The sequence below is a fragment of the Poecilia reticulata genome, linkage group LG16, assembly GCF_000633615.1.
Source record: "Poecilia reticulata strain Guanapo linkage group LG16, Guppy_female_1.0+MT, whole genome shotgun sequence".
NCBI lineage: Eukaryota > Metazoa > Chordata > Actinopteri > Cyprinodontiformes > Poeciliidae > Poecilia > Poecilia reticulata.
In genome coordinates, this window is record NC_024346.1 from 21,404,426 (window position 1) to 21,422,516 (window position 18,091).

At 36.5% G+C, this 18,091-nt stretch overlaps 1 protein-coding gene across 1 annotated transcript in view; it reads left to right on the forward strand.

The window, feature by feature from the left end:
• The window catches only part of cdkal1 (CDK5 regulatory subunit associated protein 1-like 1), a 182,521-nt gene that overhangs the window by 96,957 nt on the left and 67,473 nt on the right, over nucleotides 1-18,091 (forward strand). Inside the window, exon 9 of the mRNA XM_017309343.1 lies at nucleotides 12,083-12,249. Coding sequence (XP_017164832.1) covers nucleotides 12,083-12,249 — 167 coding nt within the window. The remainder of the gene's footprint in view (nucleotides 1-12,082; nucleotides 12,250-18,091) is intronic.

Genomic DNA, 18,091 nt, shown 5'->3' on the forward strand with positions numbered 1-18,091 from the left:
ATTGTCGGCAAGTAAACGTTTCCTCTAATTGTTTCAACTCAACCTCTCTATTAATGCCTGAGGTTGTGGGTGACATTGCCTCTTGACAAATAATGTTTCTCCCCCCCGCCCATCAGATTCAGTGTTTTGTGGTGAACTTTTGGACACTAAATTGCAATGAAAGCAACAAAGAGCCATTCTTCTTTTCTTGTTTTATTTTTCAGAAGCAAACATGTTCCTTGTTATAATTTACTACAATGATTCTTTTGTGTATAAAGTTTTTACCATTAAAAAGACTTGTTTTAGGTTTGTTTTGTACTGGTTACAGACTGTTATGCTATTTAAATCCGATGTATTTTGAATCCAATATGGTGACCTACTGTGCTTCTGCATTCATTGTATTTTTATTTGAAATGTTATGAAAGGGCAGTTTTACACACATTGTCAAAATCAAGTAGGTGGGAGGTAAACTGGGGTTTGTTAAACCAGGGTTTTACTTTTTGTTACTCCAACAGTCGAGGGTTATTTTAAAAATGTTTTCATTTAGTTAACATTTTAACATTGTTTATTTACAGTTTAATCTGTCAACAGAAATGTGCAATTTTACAAAAAGCATTTCTGTTTCAGTCATTTCTTGTCTGTGTTGATGCATAGTGCCCCAATAACAGCTTTTATTGGTATTGTTAATAAATATGAAATATTTATTACAATTTGATCAGGGTTGTTCAGATGCAACAGTAGTTGTTAAAATGTTTACTTATTGTAGCTTTTCTGAAAAAAAGTAGTTTTAAGCCTAATCTGAACAGAATACAAAGTATCTTAACATTCCAACTCTGGCATGGCTGCAGTTTTTCTTATTTTTATATAATGTTCATCATACCTTTATGAACATTTGATCATAAAGGTATGATAAAGCATCACATTTTATTTACACAAATACTTGTGCAATGTTCAGGGATTTATTTCGTAATGTTTGTTCTATAAGATGTGTTGAAACATATTGTAGAAGTACATTCACAGTTTGTGACTATTGTTTTAGAAATGTTATCTTTTCAATTCAGCTCAGGAAGATGTATAATTTTAAAGGCCCTGCTTCTTTATTTTTAAGTGGGCCATTTATAAGGGGTGTAAACAATATTAAAATTTGGTTAAAAATAGAGTCTGATTGTCGGCAAGGATGAAAGGAGAGTGACGCTGTATGGGTTTCACAATAACCATGCCTGGGACATGTTGGGACTTGTCTGCAGCACTCGCCTCTCCGAATCTCTCCTTATCCCTCCTTTGCGCTTGTTGTTTTCCATTTTACCTTTAGTGATCTCTGTGTAGTGACAGTAATTGACTAATCATTGAATACATTGACGCCACTTTCCTTTTTTTTTGTACTGGTTTCAAATGTTTTGTCAAGGGAACATTTCTTTGGAAAATGTATGTTTTATAAACATACCAGCAAAAAATACACAACTGGGAGGCAATTAGTTCTGAAAAGAGAAGTATAAAACAGATGATCATAAGAACAAGGAACAGGCAAGAATGAAAAGCAAAGTACACAAAATATCAAAAAAACAGAAACAGGGTAAATACACAGTTTGTGTTCCTAGATGTGACTTGAATATGATGGCTACGGCTCTGCACAGAGAGACAGATGAAGGTGGTGTGTTGCTGTAGTTAGCTTAATCAGTTTTCTATGCTCCACTAATCTGGAACAAACTTCCAGAAAACGGCTAAAATACTGAAACCCTGAGTTCCTTTGAATCAAGGTTAAAAACCCATTCATCTTAGAGTTGCCTTTGACTGTTCTATTAATAATTGAAACATTAACTTTTGTTTTTAGTCCAACTTTTTTTTCATTTATGTCCCTGCAATGTATACCTTGTATACATTATACCTTGTATATAAATCACTTTGAATTATCTTGTCGCTTAAATGTGCTACATCAGGAGTCACCCACAAAGTGCCTGCAAACACCAGGTCTACCCTAAAGATCATATCAGTTTGCCTTGGAGCTGTTCAAAAGATAAATCATTAAGTGATATAACTAAAAGTAAACCCTGTGTATCAATAACCATGAAGTAGCTCTCTTTGGCAGAAGGTTGCTTTTCCCTGTACTGTGCAAATAGTTACCTTTTTTAAACTTGCCACATGCACCTTGATGAGCACAGATAGTGTTCCTCTGACAGCTAGTCGCCGTACTAACAGTTTTATTCACCTATTGTCACTTAGAATAAATCCCCTAGACCACAGGGTTTATGTTCAGATACCACGAAATAGCTGTTAACTACATATAGTTGAATACTTAAACCTTTCGGCTCTCCTTCCATCCCTCTCTCCCAGATTGTGCTTTTGTGTTCTTCCTAGAGTAAAATGAACTGCATATCCTACAGCAGAATTATGTTCTCATGTTGCTGTAAAGAAAGGTTCTCTGGCCCACCTTGATCAAATAAGATTCATCAGGACTACAACCTGCGCCAAACATGTTGACAAGCTCTGAACAACACATTACAATTGTTGTTGTCATGTTAATTTGCAATGTTAAAAAAGGTGGTTTGAAGCATCTAAAATTCTCACTTTCATTAAAGTTCAACGACCTCGTATGAGTCTCGCTGGTGAAAATTCCCAGACGGTTCTTCAATGCTCTCAGTGCTGAAGGCCTAACAAAATGGATAAGAAAACATGAAAGAAATTGTGGCTTTATTGGAAATATCACAATTTTACACATTAACATTGCAATTTCAAGATGACCTAATACTGTTATAGTCATTTCTATACAGTTATAGAAATGACTGAAATGACTGAAACGGCAGTTTGTAAATAAAATTAATCCAACCTATACCTGGGCACCTACATAGTGGATACTTGTTATATTAATTGTCTTATGTTAAAATACGCAATGTTTAATAGGTACTAAGTAGTACTTAGTGCTTCTTAGTAGTAGGTACTAAGTAGTGAGTAGTGATGGTATTTGAGCCGTCTAATGAGGCTTTAATAAATGTGTAGCGATTGGGATCAGTAGCTCTGCCTTATGGCTTATCGCTGTCGTCACTATTTCATTCAGTAAACAAACCACAGTCAGTATTCCAAAGTCTCAATAGGGAAAATGTCCAATATGTTTACATAAAAATACTAACATTTACATAGTAGAGATAATGTTTTATAGCATAGTACTTCATTAATGCATGCATGTTTTTACATTAAATAACATTAACCCAATTAACACTTGCACATACACAAGCCTGAGTGCATAGTTCGTCCAGGCTTTGTCGGTTTAACTAATTCCAAACGAACACACAGATACACCCTGCACACGCTGCCTAAATGAATTAACAAACACAAACATGATGCCTGCTAGTGGCTCATGAATATATTAGCATAAATACTGACCAGACGTATTATTATTTATCAAATTATTGCCCACGCGGGCACACACGTTCACACACGTTCACACAAACAACCCTCAAAAAATTAGGTCAACAGCCTTGAATTGAAAGGAGTTAAACCTTATTATGTCTGATTAATAACACAACCGTGGTGCTATATGCGTGTGGATGGGTGTGTATTGTAGCTAAGTTCATCTATGTGGCTGAAAGTATTGGTGTGTATGTGTGTGTCCACTGCCTTGACTTCTTGACAGACGATATGAACCATTACCACTTCAATGACTTTTTAATAGGAACTCATTTCCATATATAATCTCGGTTTTGGGATGTGTGTGTGCGCGCATGCGTGTGTGTTTGTGTGTCTAATGCCCCAAGCACTCTGCAGTTCCTGAAGTCTCTGAACCATACAGAAATGAGATCTGTCCTTGTAGCTTCCCTTAAATCTCTCTCCCCTCACACTCTCTGTAATCCAATCGTCCCACCAGTCTGCTGTCTCTGTATCAGCTTCATTTTGTGTGCTTTTAATGACGTATGGTACAAGTTCATTATCTTGATAGGCTTATACTGGCTCTTAAGTGAGTGGGTAAGTCCTTGTTTTATCCACTCTACACTTCATAACAAAGTATACAAAGTATAGTTTTTTTTATCCTGAAAGAGTTAACTGGTCAACACACTTGTAAAAGTGTTGTTGATGATGCAGGAAACTACTAACCAGAGGTGTACAATAAAATCTCATACTAAAACACAGCACTGTTTCCCATCATAGTAAAGCCTGTCTCACTAAGCACTAGCTAGTTGTCATCTTCCCCTAAATATGTTTGAGAGGTAAGAGGAGAAGTAGCTTGTGGGCATAGGAGGACTGAAGTCCCTACCTTCTTTTTTTTTTTCTTCTTCTTTTTGGCACTAGTGACCTTTATTCATTATCGTCTGGACAGAAGGTAGTCCAGAGAGAGAAGGAGATGTCATGAAGGAAATAACCTGGGGCCAGGAATCAAATGCAGGACAGCTGCATCAAGGACTGTAGTCTCAGCATAAGGTGCCCCTGCTCTACCACTGATCCACATGGCACCCCATTCCCACCTCTTTTAAATATTTTTTGTCATAGCATTTAAGGTACAGGAGTGACAGGCAAGGAATTGGGTTGCAAGCACTGTGAGAATCCTGCAATGGACAACCATTATTTGCTAATGATTAAAATCTGCTTCAGAGCTTCCTGCTGGTGCTCATACCCATTTATCTCAAAATTATGAGATAAATTGGCATCCCATAATTTTGGGAAATTTAGGATGTCATTTTGTATCTCTAGTTAGTAATCTAAACTAGACTATTTGAACCTCATCTGGATACGTCTACACTGAACAGAGATGGTTGAAATAGAATTAGATTCAGGGAATATGTTCTTATTGTGAGCGAGATGTAATTTGTATTTGTTTTTTGTTTCATATGAGTTTCTAATATTTTTACTTGTCTACTCAAAAAAATAGCTGTCATTTCTTATCTACAGGATTTTCTGATGCTAGATTTTATCTTTGAAAATTATAAAGTTTCCTTCTTATAATCTGTCTTCAAGAAAATATCTACTCTGACAAAAAACTTGAAAAATACTCCAGTCTCACTGAGACCATAATGAAACACAGTAAACACCATTTTTCAGACAGGAAATTTTGTCATAACATTTACTGGACAAGTCAGCCCAGTCTGTAATTTTAATTGTGATGCTTATTTATCCTTTTTTGTAGTTTACATTTTAAACTATACCATGTCTACAGAATATCTATTCTACTGCACCTCTATCATGTCACATTTTCCTGATTCTGATGTTTAAGTGCACCTCAATTACCTTGCAATAAATAGGTTAAATATTTTTTCTTTGCTGTTCACATATTTCTGGTCATCACTAACATAATATACGTTCAGATTATTCATTACCAACTTGTAAGGTAAATGTTGAAATTAGCTTCCTTTATGACAACCAACATTCATGACATACACAGAAAATGATTGCCCAACTGGACAAAATCTGCAGCACACTTGCCAATTACTGTTGATAAATCCATAGAACGTGTGTGACCTACATACATAATTGCAGGGTCTTATACCACACACAAGACCTGAGGATGTCTTATATATATACCCACACATCTTTTGATGTATCTCGACATCCTATCTCATGCGCAGTCACACACAAAAGGTCACGCCTGCGGTTCAGAAGTATGTGTGAAAGTAGGCTAAAGTTGATGTGTTGGTATTTAAAGGATTGTGTGGGCTGCTGACAAAGCCATGCATGTACAGCCACACATGAATAAACACATGCATGTGGAACATGAACATGTCTATGTGCATTCACATGGGCATGTCTTTATTAAACGCGCCTGTGAGAGGATGATTGCATGTAAAAGTGTGTGTTAGGTTTATCCATGATGATTATGCTACCTGCCAAGACACCCACACACCACGTCAACAGTCACAGTCGTTGCTCTAAATTAGGATGGTTAATTACTGCAATTAAGCTGTTGTGTGTGTATGTGTGTTGGTGTATGAATTGTAGTGTTGAGTTTTGTAAGATGAGCGCTAGTGAGTGTTCGGTTTTGAGCTGTGTGCATGACAGAAAATGTTTCTATTAGTAAAGTTTAAGAATTACAATAATTGTTTTCATCTCAGTTGATTTCTTTGCTTCAAACATCTTCAGATTAAGAGTCTTTTTTTTTTTTTTTGAAGTAGGAATAAATAGGCAAATAAAACTCTTAAATTTATAGTGTTAGGGTGTTTATGCTCTTAGTAATGTTTGTTATATTTTTTAATTATGCATGCTCAGATACATTTACCAGCATATCGACATTTAAAATGCACTAAATATTAAATAGTATTGATGTACTTCTCTTAGTGTCGATCAATTCCTAATTTTTAACTTCAATGTGCAGAAGCTTAATTTTCTCTCCTCAGAATTTCCCTGATTTTATAAACCTTGTTCGCTGACATCTTCCCACGATTTCTTTCTCCCAGTGCTGAGTGAGGAGATTTACTGTGGAATAAGATAGCCAGCGGGAAGCAGTTGAGGATAGGAAACACACTAATGTGATTGAAGGTCAGACAGGCCTTCCAGTCTTTGGCACTGTACAGAAGTGTTGCTTGGCTGTAACTGAGGTGTTTGTAATTCATGTGAAGAAATGAATCATTTCTAGGAAGGCCTTGCTTTAAATGAGTGTGGCATTTATGCTATGCATTTCTAATGTGTACTTTGATGCACATTGATGTTAAACAAGTGAACTGATTGATCTTAGCAGCATCTAATTGAGGTAGTTATGCATTTGTATTATACTTGAGGAAAGGTAACGGTTAAAATAAGTCTTGCTCTTTTGCTTAAGAAGTACTTCAGATGTGTGGGGTTTTTTTTAATGAAAATATTTGAAATGCCTAGCTTGGAAACCATGATTCATATTTCCATTGTCCACTTAATAAATGAAACTAGTACATGTTAATAGACCTACTTCAAATCACAATGCACATATTTGGCCAATATTACAGAACCTTTTAGAAAGCCCTTCTTTATCAAAAAAGCTACCCACAAATGTAATTTAACTACAAATCTGAGGGTAATACAGATATTTTTATTTTCATTTATTATTTTTTTTATTGGATAAAACTTTGCATGGGTTGTAAAGTAAGAACTAGACATGGTGTTGTTTTCTTGCATGTTGCAAAGTTAAATAAGCTTTTCACATTTAACAAGCCAGTCAAGTAACACAGTCAGGAAAAAATAAATCAGTTTTAACACTTTAAATGCCAAACTCTTGTTTTTGAGACATGGACACTATATACTGGAACTTCATGTCCCCATTTTTGAATTATGTCCTTGGAAATATGCCCTTTCAGATAATTCAGTGGCATATTTTGAATTTGCATGTATATTATAATTTTCATTACTGCCTGTGGCACCCAATCCATATGAACATGCTGCCAGAAAGATTAAGATAAAACAAATGTTAAACATGAACACATATGATTGGGAAGGAATGAAATTTGCTTGTTTTTTTGTTTAACAATGTGCATATAGTATACAGGAATATACAAAAATCTACTCTGGGGGGCTTGTTTTTTATCTTCTATTCCAAATGATCACATTAGGAAAATATTTTTAGTGAATGAGCAATGTTTTTTTTATTTGACTGTCCACTTATTTTGAGCTTCACATGTGGCTTCTGTTTACTTGACACACTCTACATTTTGCTACAAAACCGATGATAAAATGCAAAGATTTTTGCAATTTGAAGTATTCTGAAAATCAAGTCTGGTAGCCTTTCAATAGTAGTTTACTTTTGGAGTGTTTTTACAAAGCCACAGTCATGTTTTAGATGTTTACCTATTCCAGTTTTGCAGAATATTTGCAATATATCTTTATTTAGCTTATTTCAGGAGAAATATTAAAAATCATTCCAGTCTGTTCATAGAGTCCTTATCCTTTGTGCTGAGCAGCGCTATATAACTGTTAGACAACCAGGACATCCTGTCCCTTGCTGTCACAAACGTAAAACTACATTGGATCCAGAAGAAATAAATTGGTGTGCAGCTAAACCTGTGTGTTGTGTCCCAGGTCTTCCTATTTCTACTCAAAGGTACAACATACCTAACTCCTAACTCTGTAAAACAGTCTGTAAAACCACTTCATTAAAAAGTTTGCATTTTCTCAAACTATACACTAACCCTAAATCTGCAGAGCTATTCATATTTGCATAGTTACTTAAAAAGTATGGCCAAGACTCTTAAATATATTTAAAGTTACAAGAATTAGGCAGATATCTTCACAAATTGTGCCTAGTTTTTACCCTTGCTTTTGAGTGATAGTAGCCATATAAACTAGCTGTGCACTCACACAGAATGCTAGCAAATATTTGGTGGAAAGCTGAAGTGTTGATTGATTGATGTGTATAACGCAGGTTGAGGCTTATTCGTCTGTTGTTCTTGGACAAAGACAAAAGGAAGTTCGTCACAGTGTAACTGTTTCCTCTCTCTGTTGTTTCTTAATTTACCTTTATATCAAGTGAAATATAGGGTAGATACTGTTTTTGTCTACCCTAGAAAATAAAATCCTAATTTACTGAGCTTGTGTTTATCGTTTTAAAAAACCCAATACAATTTTCTGCAGCAGAATTTTATATAGTAATATGGCAGTGCTAGTAGAAATTATAGAACTTCATTTGTTATTGGGGATCACATCCTGTGATCAGAAACATAAAAGAACATTTAGAACTGTTTTGCTATTTTTTATGTAAAGAAAATTTATTAAATCATGTGTTACAATATCCTAATTATTTTTCATTTTATTTTATTACCTACTGCTCACAGTTTTAAACAAGTATTTCTGAGTCTTGACACAATAATTGGATGCTTTTTGTTTGAGGAAAGATGTTTATATTCATTATGACACGGCTAATCAGAGGACTTTTTCAAATAGTTTTGAACATTTATTAAGGAAAAACATATATTCAACCCAACCAAACCCGTTTTGGAAATAAAACTGCCCCTTTTGGCAAACCATTAATTAACTATAATAAACCATATTCTTTTGTGTTAGGTTTCACTAGCCACACCATGCTTGAACCTGTTTAAGAGCCTAAAGTTGGCTAAGTAATCTCAAAAGCAACACATCATGGAATGATCTAAAGAAATTCATGATTAGCTGAGAAACTAAGGCCTCAGAACTCCAGCAAACCACAGTGAAAGCCATTATCCACAAATGGAGAAAGCATGGAACAGTGGGGAACTTTCCCAGAAGATCACATAAATGACTCTTCCAGGATGTCACGAAAGAACCCAGAATAGCTTCTAAAGCTCTTTAGACCTCACTTTGATGATGCAATGATAGGAAACAGGCTGGGCAACAAAAGTGTTCATGGAAGGCATCTAAGATGGAAACCACTGCTGACCAAAAAGAAAATGATTTCACAAAAAAAATAAAATAAATAAAAATGGTTCCCAATACATTTGTGAAAGTATTGTTGATTTATGAGATGCACCTTTTGGAAGGTGTACATTTTACATCTGCCTTAAAACTAATGTAGTACTTCAGTGTGTGTTTTGTACTTACTCTGCATATCTTTTGCTGATTTAAAAATTTGTATAGTGATCTGAAAAATTAATTTGAGGGCCTGGCAGGGGGGCTGGAGGGAACAGCAAAAACAGGAAAAATCTGAAAGGAAGCAAATATCTTCCACAACGGTATGTGGAAATATTTTGATTTCTGATATACTGTTTGAATCAGAGCTGCTTCCTCTATCAAAGGCCGAACCCCCCCGCACATCCAACCCTCTCTCCTTTTTTTTTTTCGTTTTCTTTTTGCTTATGTAAGACCCTAAGCAACACTAGAAATCAGTGTGGAATAGAAAAGCCTGATCATTACTCCACTTATCATATTTAGTAATTAGTGCTTCTAAGTAATATTGGGAACATAATTTCGACCAGACACTACTGCTCCTACCCTGAGGAAGCAGCTGTGTAGTTTGTATCTAACCAGATGGAGAGAGGAGGACAAGCAGGCTTTTCCTGACGGCTACCTTCCCTACATTCCTGGCCAACAATAACACCATCGGCACACCTAATGACAAGGAACAGAGAGAGGCAAGCCAAAGGCCATATTATTGGTCAGGTTGTTGGGTTTATCTGGAGATCTACTAATGACTATGGCCTTGAGTAAACATGAGATTTTCCAAAGCATCACCCTCCTCTCAACATAGTGAACTAGGAAGCCACAATAGGTGTGTGTAAAGCAGACGTTACACAACCTCGACAGCATTGTGTTGTTGGAATCTCAGGAATTTTGTTTTTGGGAGGAATACATTCAGTTTTCAGACCAATTAACCACAGGTCTGACCCTGTATTAAGCAGCCTCTCAGGGGTGGCTCCTCTGGGGCAGAGCTGTTGCGTTAAATCTGACTGCCGATGGGCTAGATGTAGGGGGAAAAAAACTCAATCTCAGGATGCAGATGATGCAGTAAAGGGCCTTGACATGGGAGTGAGACTGAAATAATTTATCCCGTACAAGTTGAGAGAGAACTCCACTCAGCACCATCGTTTAGGACTGAAAGATCAGAAACGTCTCAAATTATGGATAAATCATCTTGCTGCAAAACACCACTTCAGTAATGTAATTTCAACAGATTCTTTTTAATTATGAATACTGACGGTGGTTAATATGTCCCAGTGTGGAGCTTGACCTCGAGCTTTTCAGCGGCCCTTAGAAAAAAAGATTGCTTTTGCAACTGTGATGATGGTGAAACATCGCTGGTATTCCCAGAAAATTATTTTAAAAGAAGTCTAAAAAGATAAAAAGAACTAATGAACTCCACTGTTACCGAGTCCCACACAAAGGACACACTGTGTTGTGTGTGCGTGTATGTGTGTGTTGATGTTGGCGTGATATGATCTGAGAATGTGAGATCAGTTGTTGGTTTTGATGTTTTCAGACATTGGTTGGTTTCGGAAATCTTCATTGCATTTTAATGTTCATGATGATGATATCTCCAAACCTTTTAAATCAGCTTCTGACAATTACACTTCCATCAGTTTTAATTCAGCCCTCCCATGAAAATCCATCCAACTCCTACTTTGTATCATCTGTATCTCTCTGTTTGACGCAACCGCCACACAGACACACTATTGTCCAATTAGCCAAGCATAATTTTTGCTATCTAAATGACCACATGCATCTTTCTGTCTGTCCTCGCACAGTTAATGATAATGATGGTTGCGCACATTTTTATGCCAGTGTGCGTGCAATTTGCCTTGTGCCTCTGTAAGTGCAAATCTATTTTTGTGTGCCTGCATGAGATAATATGTCTTAACACATAGCTTAAGCAGACATTCGACCATTTCCAAACCTACAGCCCAGTGACAGATCATTAGACAGTAGCACTGAGCGTGGCTCTAATTTACTGTGAAGCCAGTAGATCATCCCCTCTTGCTGCATCTGACCTTCCCATTCCTGCAGTAATTGTTTGTAGGATGGTTATTTTTAATGCTTGTCACTGACTGTCATGAATAGGGTTCTACTAAAGCCTTGGAGCATTTAGGTACTGACAGCAAGGGGCTTAGTGACGTAAAGGAGGGAAAGCATTTGGAGGAGAGCTGTTGGCAAGCCGAGGATGTGGGCTATTGGTGGCTCGAGCAAATTTGCATAAATTGACAAAACAAAGAAAAATGGATTTTGATTAAACACAAGTTTATTTTTTTGTTAATTCCTCTCCTTTTATACAAAACGATTCCTTTTCCCATTTTGTGTGAGCTACTTCTGGTCTCAATTGCTTTTACTTTGCCACACTGGTAACATATCTGAGGTAAATTCACAGGTTGTCCCACAGCTGATTTCTTGGGATACAAACAGATCACTTTTGTTGAAAATCCCCAACCGGCTTCAACCTAGGGGGTTTAATATTCATTACCTACAATAGGTGAAGTTATTTTAAACTCTGTTGATGAAGCCTGACATTCCCTGACGTGTAAAGGCAGCTACAATCAAAGTAGAGAAAGCCCACATGGGAGTTTTTACCTAATTCAGCAATTTGTTTTTTCTTTTTGTGCAATCATCCCTTCCGGATGATCCTAAACTACTTATTGGTTATAAAACATTTTTTTTGGTTATGTCACCAGTTTTGACATGAAAAGCTTTAAAAAGCACAGCTTTTCTAATTAGTTTTTTTAAATTTTGTGTGATTTCTTTCCACCTATCTTTCCAGAGGGAGTGTGTGAGATCTGGTTGACAAGTGAAGACACTGGTGCTTACGGCAGAGACATAGGGACAGACCTGCCTACGTTACTGTGGAGATTAGTGCAGGAGATACCTGAAGGAGCCATGCTGAGGCTGGGCATGACCAACCCTCCTTACATCCTGGAACACCTGGAGGTATGCACAGACACACACAGTCTGATTTCCATCGCTTTACACTTTATCATTGGACCTTGTTTTCCTAATCACAACCCCAGGCGGCTCTTGGCTAATTATAAACCTAACCAGGTCCACATTGTATCATAAATGGTCTGCATGATGGTTAATTTCATTGTTTCGTTATAATCCTCAGATTGTAACTGTAATTTGATTCATGGTTCCTTGATGCCAACTTCACATGCCACCCAAAAGTATAATCAAAACAATGGTACATTTTGGCCAAATTAACTAAAATACTTAGGCTCGTAAGACCATTTCCTCCACACCGTTTGGCTTTCCACCCCTCCGTCCCCCCAAACCTCATACTCTCTCTTCTCTTTGTGAAAAAAAAACAATATTGCTTTGCCTAGATTTAATAAACTAAATTGCTGTCCGTTCTGCTTACCAAGCAGTTCAGCTCCAGCCTTCTCTCTGCTCATTAGTTCATTTTCTCCCTCTCTAATGAGTCAATTAAAGACCATTGTGTATTCTTTAGCCACCCCAGTTCTATCAGTCATTATTGTCTTTTCTAGTAGAACAATAGACATTGTTTACCCTCGTCTTTTTTTCCCCAATTTGTTCCTCTGATTTTCTCCTGCTCCACTAAAGATGCAGTATTTAGAATGATTTTTATTTTTATCTGGCTGTCTCTTTGAAAGAATCGTCTAGAATTAATTGGACAAGAATTTATTAATGTTATCACAGATTTCACTATGAATTGACAGTGCATACATTTATAGAGAAATTTTAGGCACTAACGTAGTTCAGAGTAGTGCTAATGAAAACTGAAAAGGAGATAAGGGCATTAGACTGAGTAAAGAGTGCCACAAAAAATATGCAGCTTTCTAAAGCGTGGTGTCTTAATCTTATTTATTTAGGATCAGTAAATTAATAATCAATAGATGTATGATGTAAAGTTAAGGCTGTAGTTTGAGTATGGAAAACTTCTGCTAGGAATTGATTTTGCTGTGGCTAATAATCTGAAAAACAAATGTGGTTTCAATTATTAAGACAAGACACCCGGTTAGAGAAATAAACAATCATGGTTTGCTTTTGATGTGGTTTTAAGGCATGAATCAAGCCACCTCGGCTTATGCTGGGCTGCTGTGGTCCATGTTGCTCTAAAATAAAACCAAGGAGATATTTTTCTAGCAGGCATAATTTTTCAAATATATCCTATGTTAAGTTCTTATTAGGGAGGCACAAGATTAATGGCAAGAGGAATCATTCTGATTCTTAAAAAAGCTTGAAAACACCAGTTAGTATAATAAAAAAAAGCTCTGGTAACCTTTCACTTAATGAACGATTTCTCCTTTGCAGAAAAGGTTGATTTTTAAATTCTATGATGCTACAGCATGCAATTTAAGAATTGCTCTCTGGGTGAAAATGCTCAGATCAAGGAGTGCAAATATCATTCTCAACAGAGATGATGTCTGTCCTTGTAGCTCAGTTTCATATTTAGTTGCTAAGTCCTGCAATGAGTTCATTAACGGAGTTGAAAATGTCAGCAAGAATAGTAAGACTGGGAGGAAATTTGCAGTGCTGTGAAATAAAAAAAAAAGAATTTTTCAATATCCATATTTCTTCTGTTGCTTATTTTGTTACACTTTAATGTTTGATCATCAAAGACATTTTAACATTATAATGTTATTTCATCAGCCTTACGAATAACTGCCTGACCTGTAGAAAGCAGAAATACATAAAGTATTCTAAGAAAAACTTAAAAGTATCAACAACACAGGAGAAACTAAAGTCAGTTGAAGAGTTGAGAAGGTCACAAAGAAACCCAGAGTAATATCAAAAGCTCTGCAGGTATCACTTTACTCAGTAAGGCCCAGTGTCCATGATTCTACAATGAGACTTGGCAAAAATTGCCTCTGTGGGACAGTTCTAAGATCAAACTCACTGCTGAGAAAACCGAAGAGAAAGATCTGTCTCTCTCACTTCCCCCCTCACCCAAAAAACATCTTCATGATTCCTAATACCTCTGGGAAATACTCTGTGGTATGACGGTACAACTTTTTACAAGGTGTGCATCCAGTTACATGTGGTCTAATGCTAATATAACAACCTTTCAGAAAAATAACAGACTATTCAAAATAAAACAGTGTAATGATCTGGCGCTGCTTTAGGACTGGGGTGAAATGCCCCCACACCCTCAAAGTAACAACTTAGTTACTGTTGACCAATATAAGAAATTTGAATCAATTTCTTATCTTTAGGATCCGTTTAATGAGGTACACATATACATTTGCATGAGTTTTGGTCATAGTCAGCCAACACCTCAATTCAGCTTTTTGTTGATGTTATTTTTGGCTGTTTGATTTTGTTTAGCTTTAGAGGTCACATTAGGCTGCTGCTGTACAGTAATACTAACGAAAAGATGGAAAACAAATCCCAAATTATTGTAGTTTTGTTTGCAAGTTTGGACTTGAGTGTTTGCAGGTCTACGAATGAACTCCACTACTCAGTTGTGGTGGAGTGTTTAATTCTGCAACATGTCAGAATTAAATAACACTGACATGTTGCAATGCGGGTGTGAGGCACTGAACTTTTTCTTTCTCTTTGGAGTTGCAAGACTTGAATTTCTTTAAAAGTGAACCTCACCTGATGTTATGATTAAATGCCGCACCTTAACATCAGTCATGGCTGTGTCTCATGTTCTCTAGAAGTAGCTTAGAAACGGATTATTCTGAAACATGTCCTTATTTAGGAAGCATTCTTTTTTTTTCCTATAAACTCAATAATTTTCATTAGAAAAATGGATGGTTGAGTTTGATCTAAATACAATGTGTAAATATGCTAGAAACATGCTAATTTTCACATCCTATAACTGGCAGGTAAATGGTTTAGCAAACATAAAAAACAAGGATAAAATAAACGATACATTGTACAAATAATCAGAAATCCAAAAGCAATTTAGATAAAGTTTAAGTTTTGTTGCACTTAACAGAAAATACATTTACCATACGCCCTCAGTACTTTGTTCATCGGAACCTTTACAGTCACCAGTGATAAAAAAATAGTTCTTCACATGATTCTGGTATGTTTTTCCAAAATGTGTGTGTATATTTTCCTTACTTTTGGCTTCCTTCTTAATAAAATTTTCTGGAAAGAATTGCTTCTTTGAAAGCTATATGAGTATAAATAAACTGGCTTCTATTCAAATGAGTCTGACATATTTAGTTAGACCTGAATGATACATATTAGCATAAACTTTGCTACAGTTCTACAATTCAACTTTTTATGTTTCACTTGTGAAAATATAACATAAAGATTGGGAGCAAGAGTAGGGCAGTCTAACCCGGACAGATCAGTGTTGTTTACTTAGATTTACTACAGCTAGTTAAAGTTGAAGAATCAAGGATGAGTGAGATTATACATAAATGAAATGAGGGCAGAAATTAAGGAAAAAAGAAGGAAAACAGAGGGATGAAGGCCCGGGGATAGAGACGAGGGGTAAGGAAGAGTATAAAATAAGTGCTGTGGGAAGCAGCAATAGAGGTTGTAATTAACCAGGGGTTAATGGAGGTGTCTAATTGCCCCCCTCATGTATAGGTAGGCTTTCTGCTTGGCTACATTACAATTAAAAAACCATCCTCCTAATGATAGGGAATAACAATTAACTGATAATTAGAAATATACTTGGGTGACACACTAGCTTACTCTGTGCGGATGTATGTTAAGAATCATTTCATATGCTACCAGCTCTTTTATTGTTAATGTCTATGCAGTGAGTTGCATTATATCTTTTTTTTCCTGCTTTAATTCCTCAGTCAATTAACCTACATAAAGAAAGATAAGAATGGTCTTCCTTAAGTTGTCATTTTCTTTTGTTGCTCCTGTCCCCTATTTACCCTTTCTCCTTTCTCTCCTCCCCTGGCCTAATTTTCTGCTAGCTCTAGTAATTTTATTGTGCACATTTTTTTTCTCTCCATCTTTTACCATGTAAATTAAAATATATAGCATTATTAGTCACCCGCCACTTCAGCCATTAGCTTTCTCCATGCTTGGTTTTATCAATAAATTATTTTCTTCCCTTTAAGAAGGCATTCAAAGCCTTTTAACTTCCCTTTTTCTTCTAACTTTTCATGATTATAGTGGTAATATGAATGCTGTGATGAGGGCCAGTCCTCAGAAGTATATTTATCCATCATTTTTAAGTAAGGCCAAATAATACCCTGCTGTCTTTCCATTTCTACAGAAGACCAGCACTTATATAAGATCATCAAACTGAATGGCTGTGATTGAAGCTGAAAAGGCCAAGTAACTTCACCACTAGCCTGCTAAAGATCACCCTCTCGCACACATTCAGATCAACACTTTTTTGTGCTGTCTCCTTCTGTCACACAAGAGCACTTTTTTTTTCTCATCTGCAGCCTGTTTTTCTTGACAGATGTCTGCTGCCTCCTAGCACCATTTGTTGATTGGAGCAGTTAAAGGCCCAATCTCCTCTCATGGGCCACTTCTCTCTGACATTTTAGTTGATTGCATTGTGCTGTCAGGAGTTCCTTTTTCAGTGGCTACATAGAAAAAAAAAAAGTCTGTCATTTTCAGATATATTTCTCTCTCCGCTCATATATATATTTTTGGTCTTCAATTTCTATCAGTCTCCACTTAAGTTTCTCCATGAAATGTGCTTATGAACATTTGTATACTAATGTGAGCTTTTATAGTTATGGCTGAATCAGGGAGCAAGAGGAGTAAATAATGAGAATAAATTTAATGATCAGCCATAACAGTATGACCACATCAAATGTCACCTGGGCAACCGTCACCAGTCAAGGGACTGAGACCAAGCTTTTTGACACGAGGCAGCACATTTCTCTCCAGAATGCCTTGAAAGTTTTAAGATTTTATGGTTCCATGCACAGATTCAAGAATCCTTGTGCCAGATTCAGCAAAGCAGCCCCAGAAAGTAACTGAGCATTCTCAGTGTTTCACAGTAGGGATAGTGTTCTTTTCTCTGTATGCGTCTGTGAACACAGAGCTGATGCATCTTGCCAAAAAGCCCCAGTTTAGTCTCATCTGCTCAAACAATATTCTCCCAGAAGCTTTGCGGGTTGCCACTATGCACTGTAGGAATTTCAAGTCTCACTTTTTAGTCGTCTCCCATGAAGTTGACTTTGGCTCTAATGACGACGGAGGGTGCAATTTGACACTGATGTACCTTGACCTTGGAGTCCACCTTTAACTTCTTTGGAGGTTGTCTTTCAGTTCTTTGGATACCCCTCATGTTATCCTTTTCTTCATTTTCACATCAGTTTTCATACTGCAGCCATGACAGCATAAGGCTGTTATAGTCATGCTTTTGAATTATGAAAAGCATCAAAATTAGGACTTTAAATTTGATTTTTAAGCTAATATTTGGAACATGACTTACTTGGAGGCAGGGTCTGGGTTTTCTCTGCACCAGTGTTTTTATAGCTCTGGAAGGTTGGTTTCATCTCAGCACAGACTTCTTGCTGGGGCTGAGGGTGGGCTTATGTTTTGGTCTCCATATTTAAATTTCACAGGTCAGTCTCACTTTTATTCCCCTTTATTTCAGACAAAAAAAAACATTAAATTGTTAAACTTCAGCATTATTAATAAGTGGGATTGTTCTTCATAAAGGAGTCTCTCGTTCTACTGCTATTTGCCTCATCACCCACACAGGTCCATGAACAGCAGCGGCATCCACAATTACTTTTTCTGCTGCATCTATAAAAAAAACATTCATTATTGGGTGATTGATTGACAGTAATCATCCAATCCATCTACTTGCATTTTTTTTCCCAAAAACATAAGCCCTTCTCCAAGTGGTTCCCACAGAAAGCTTCTC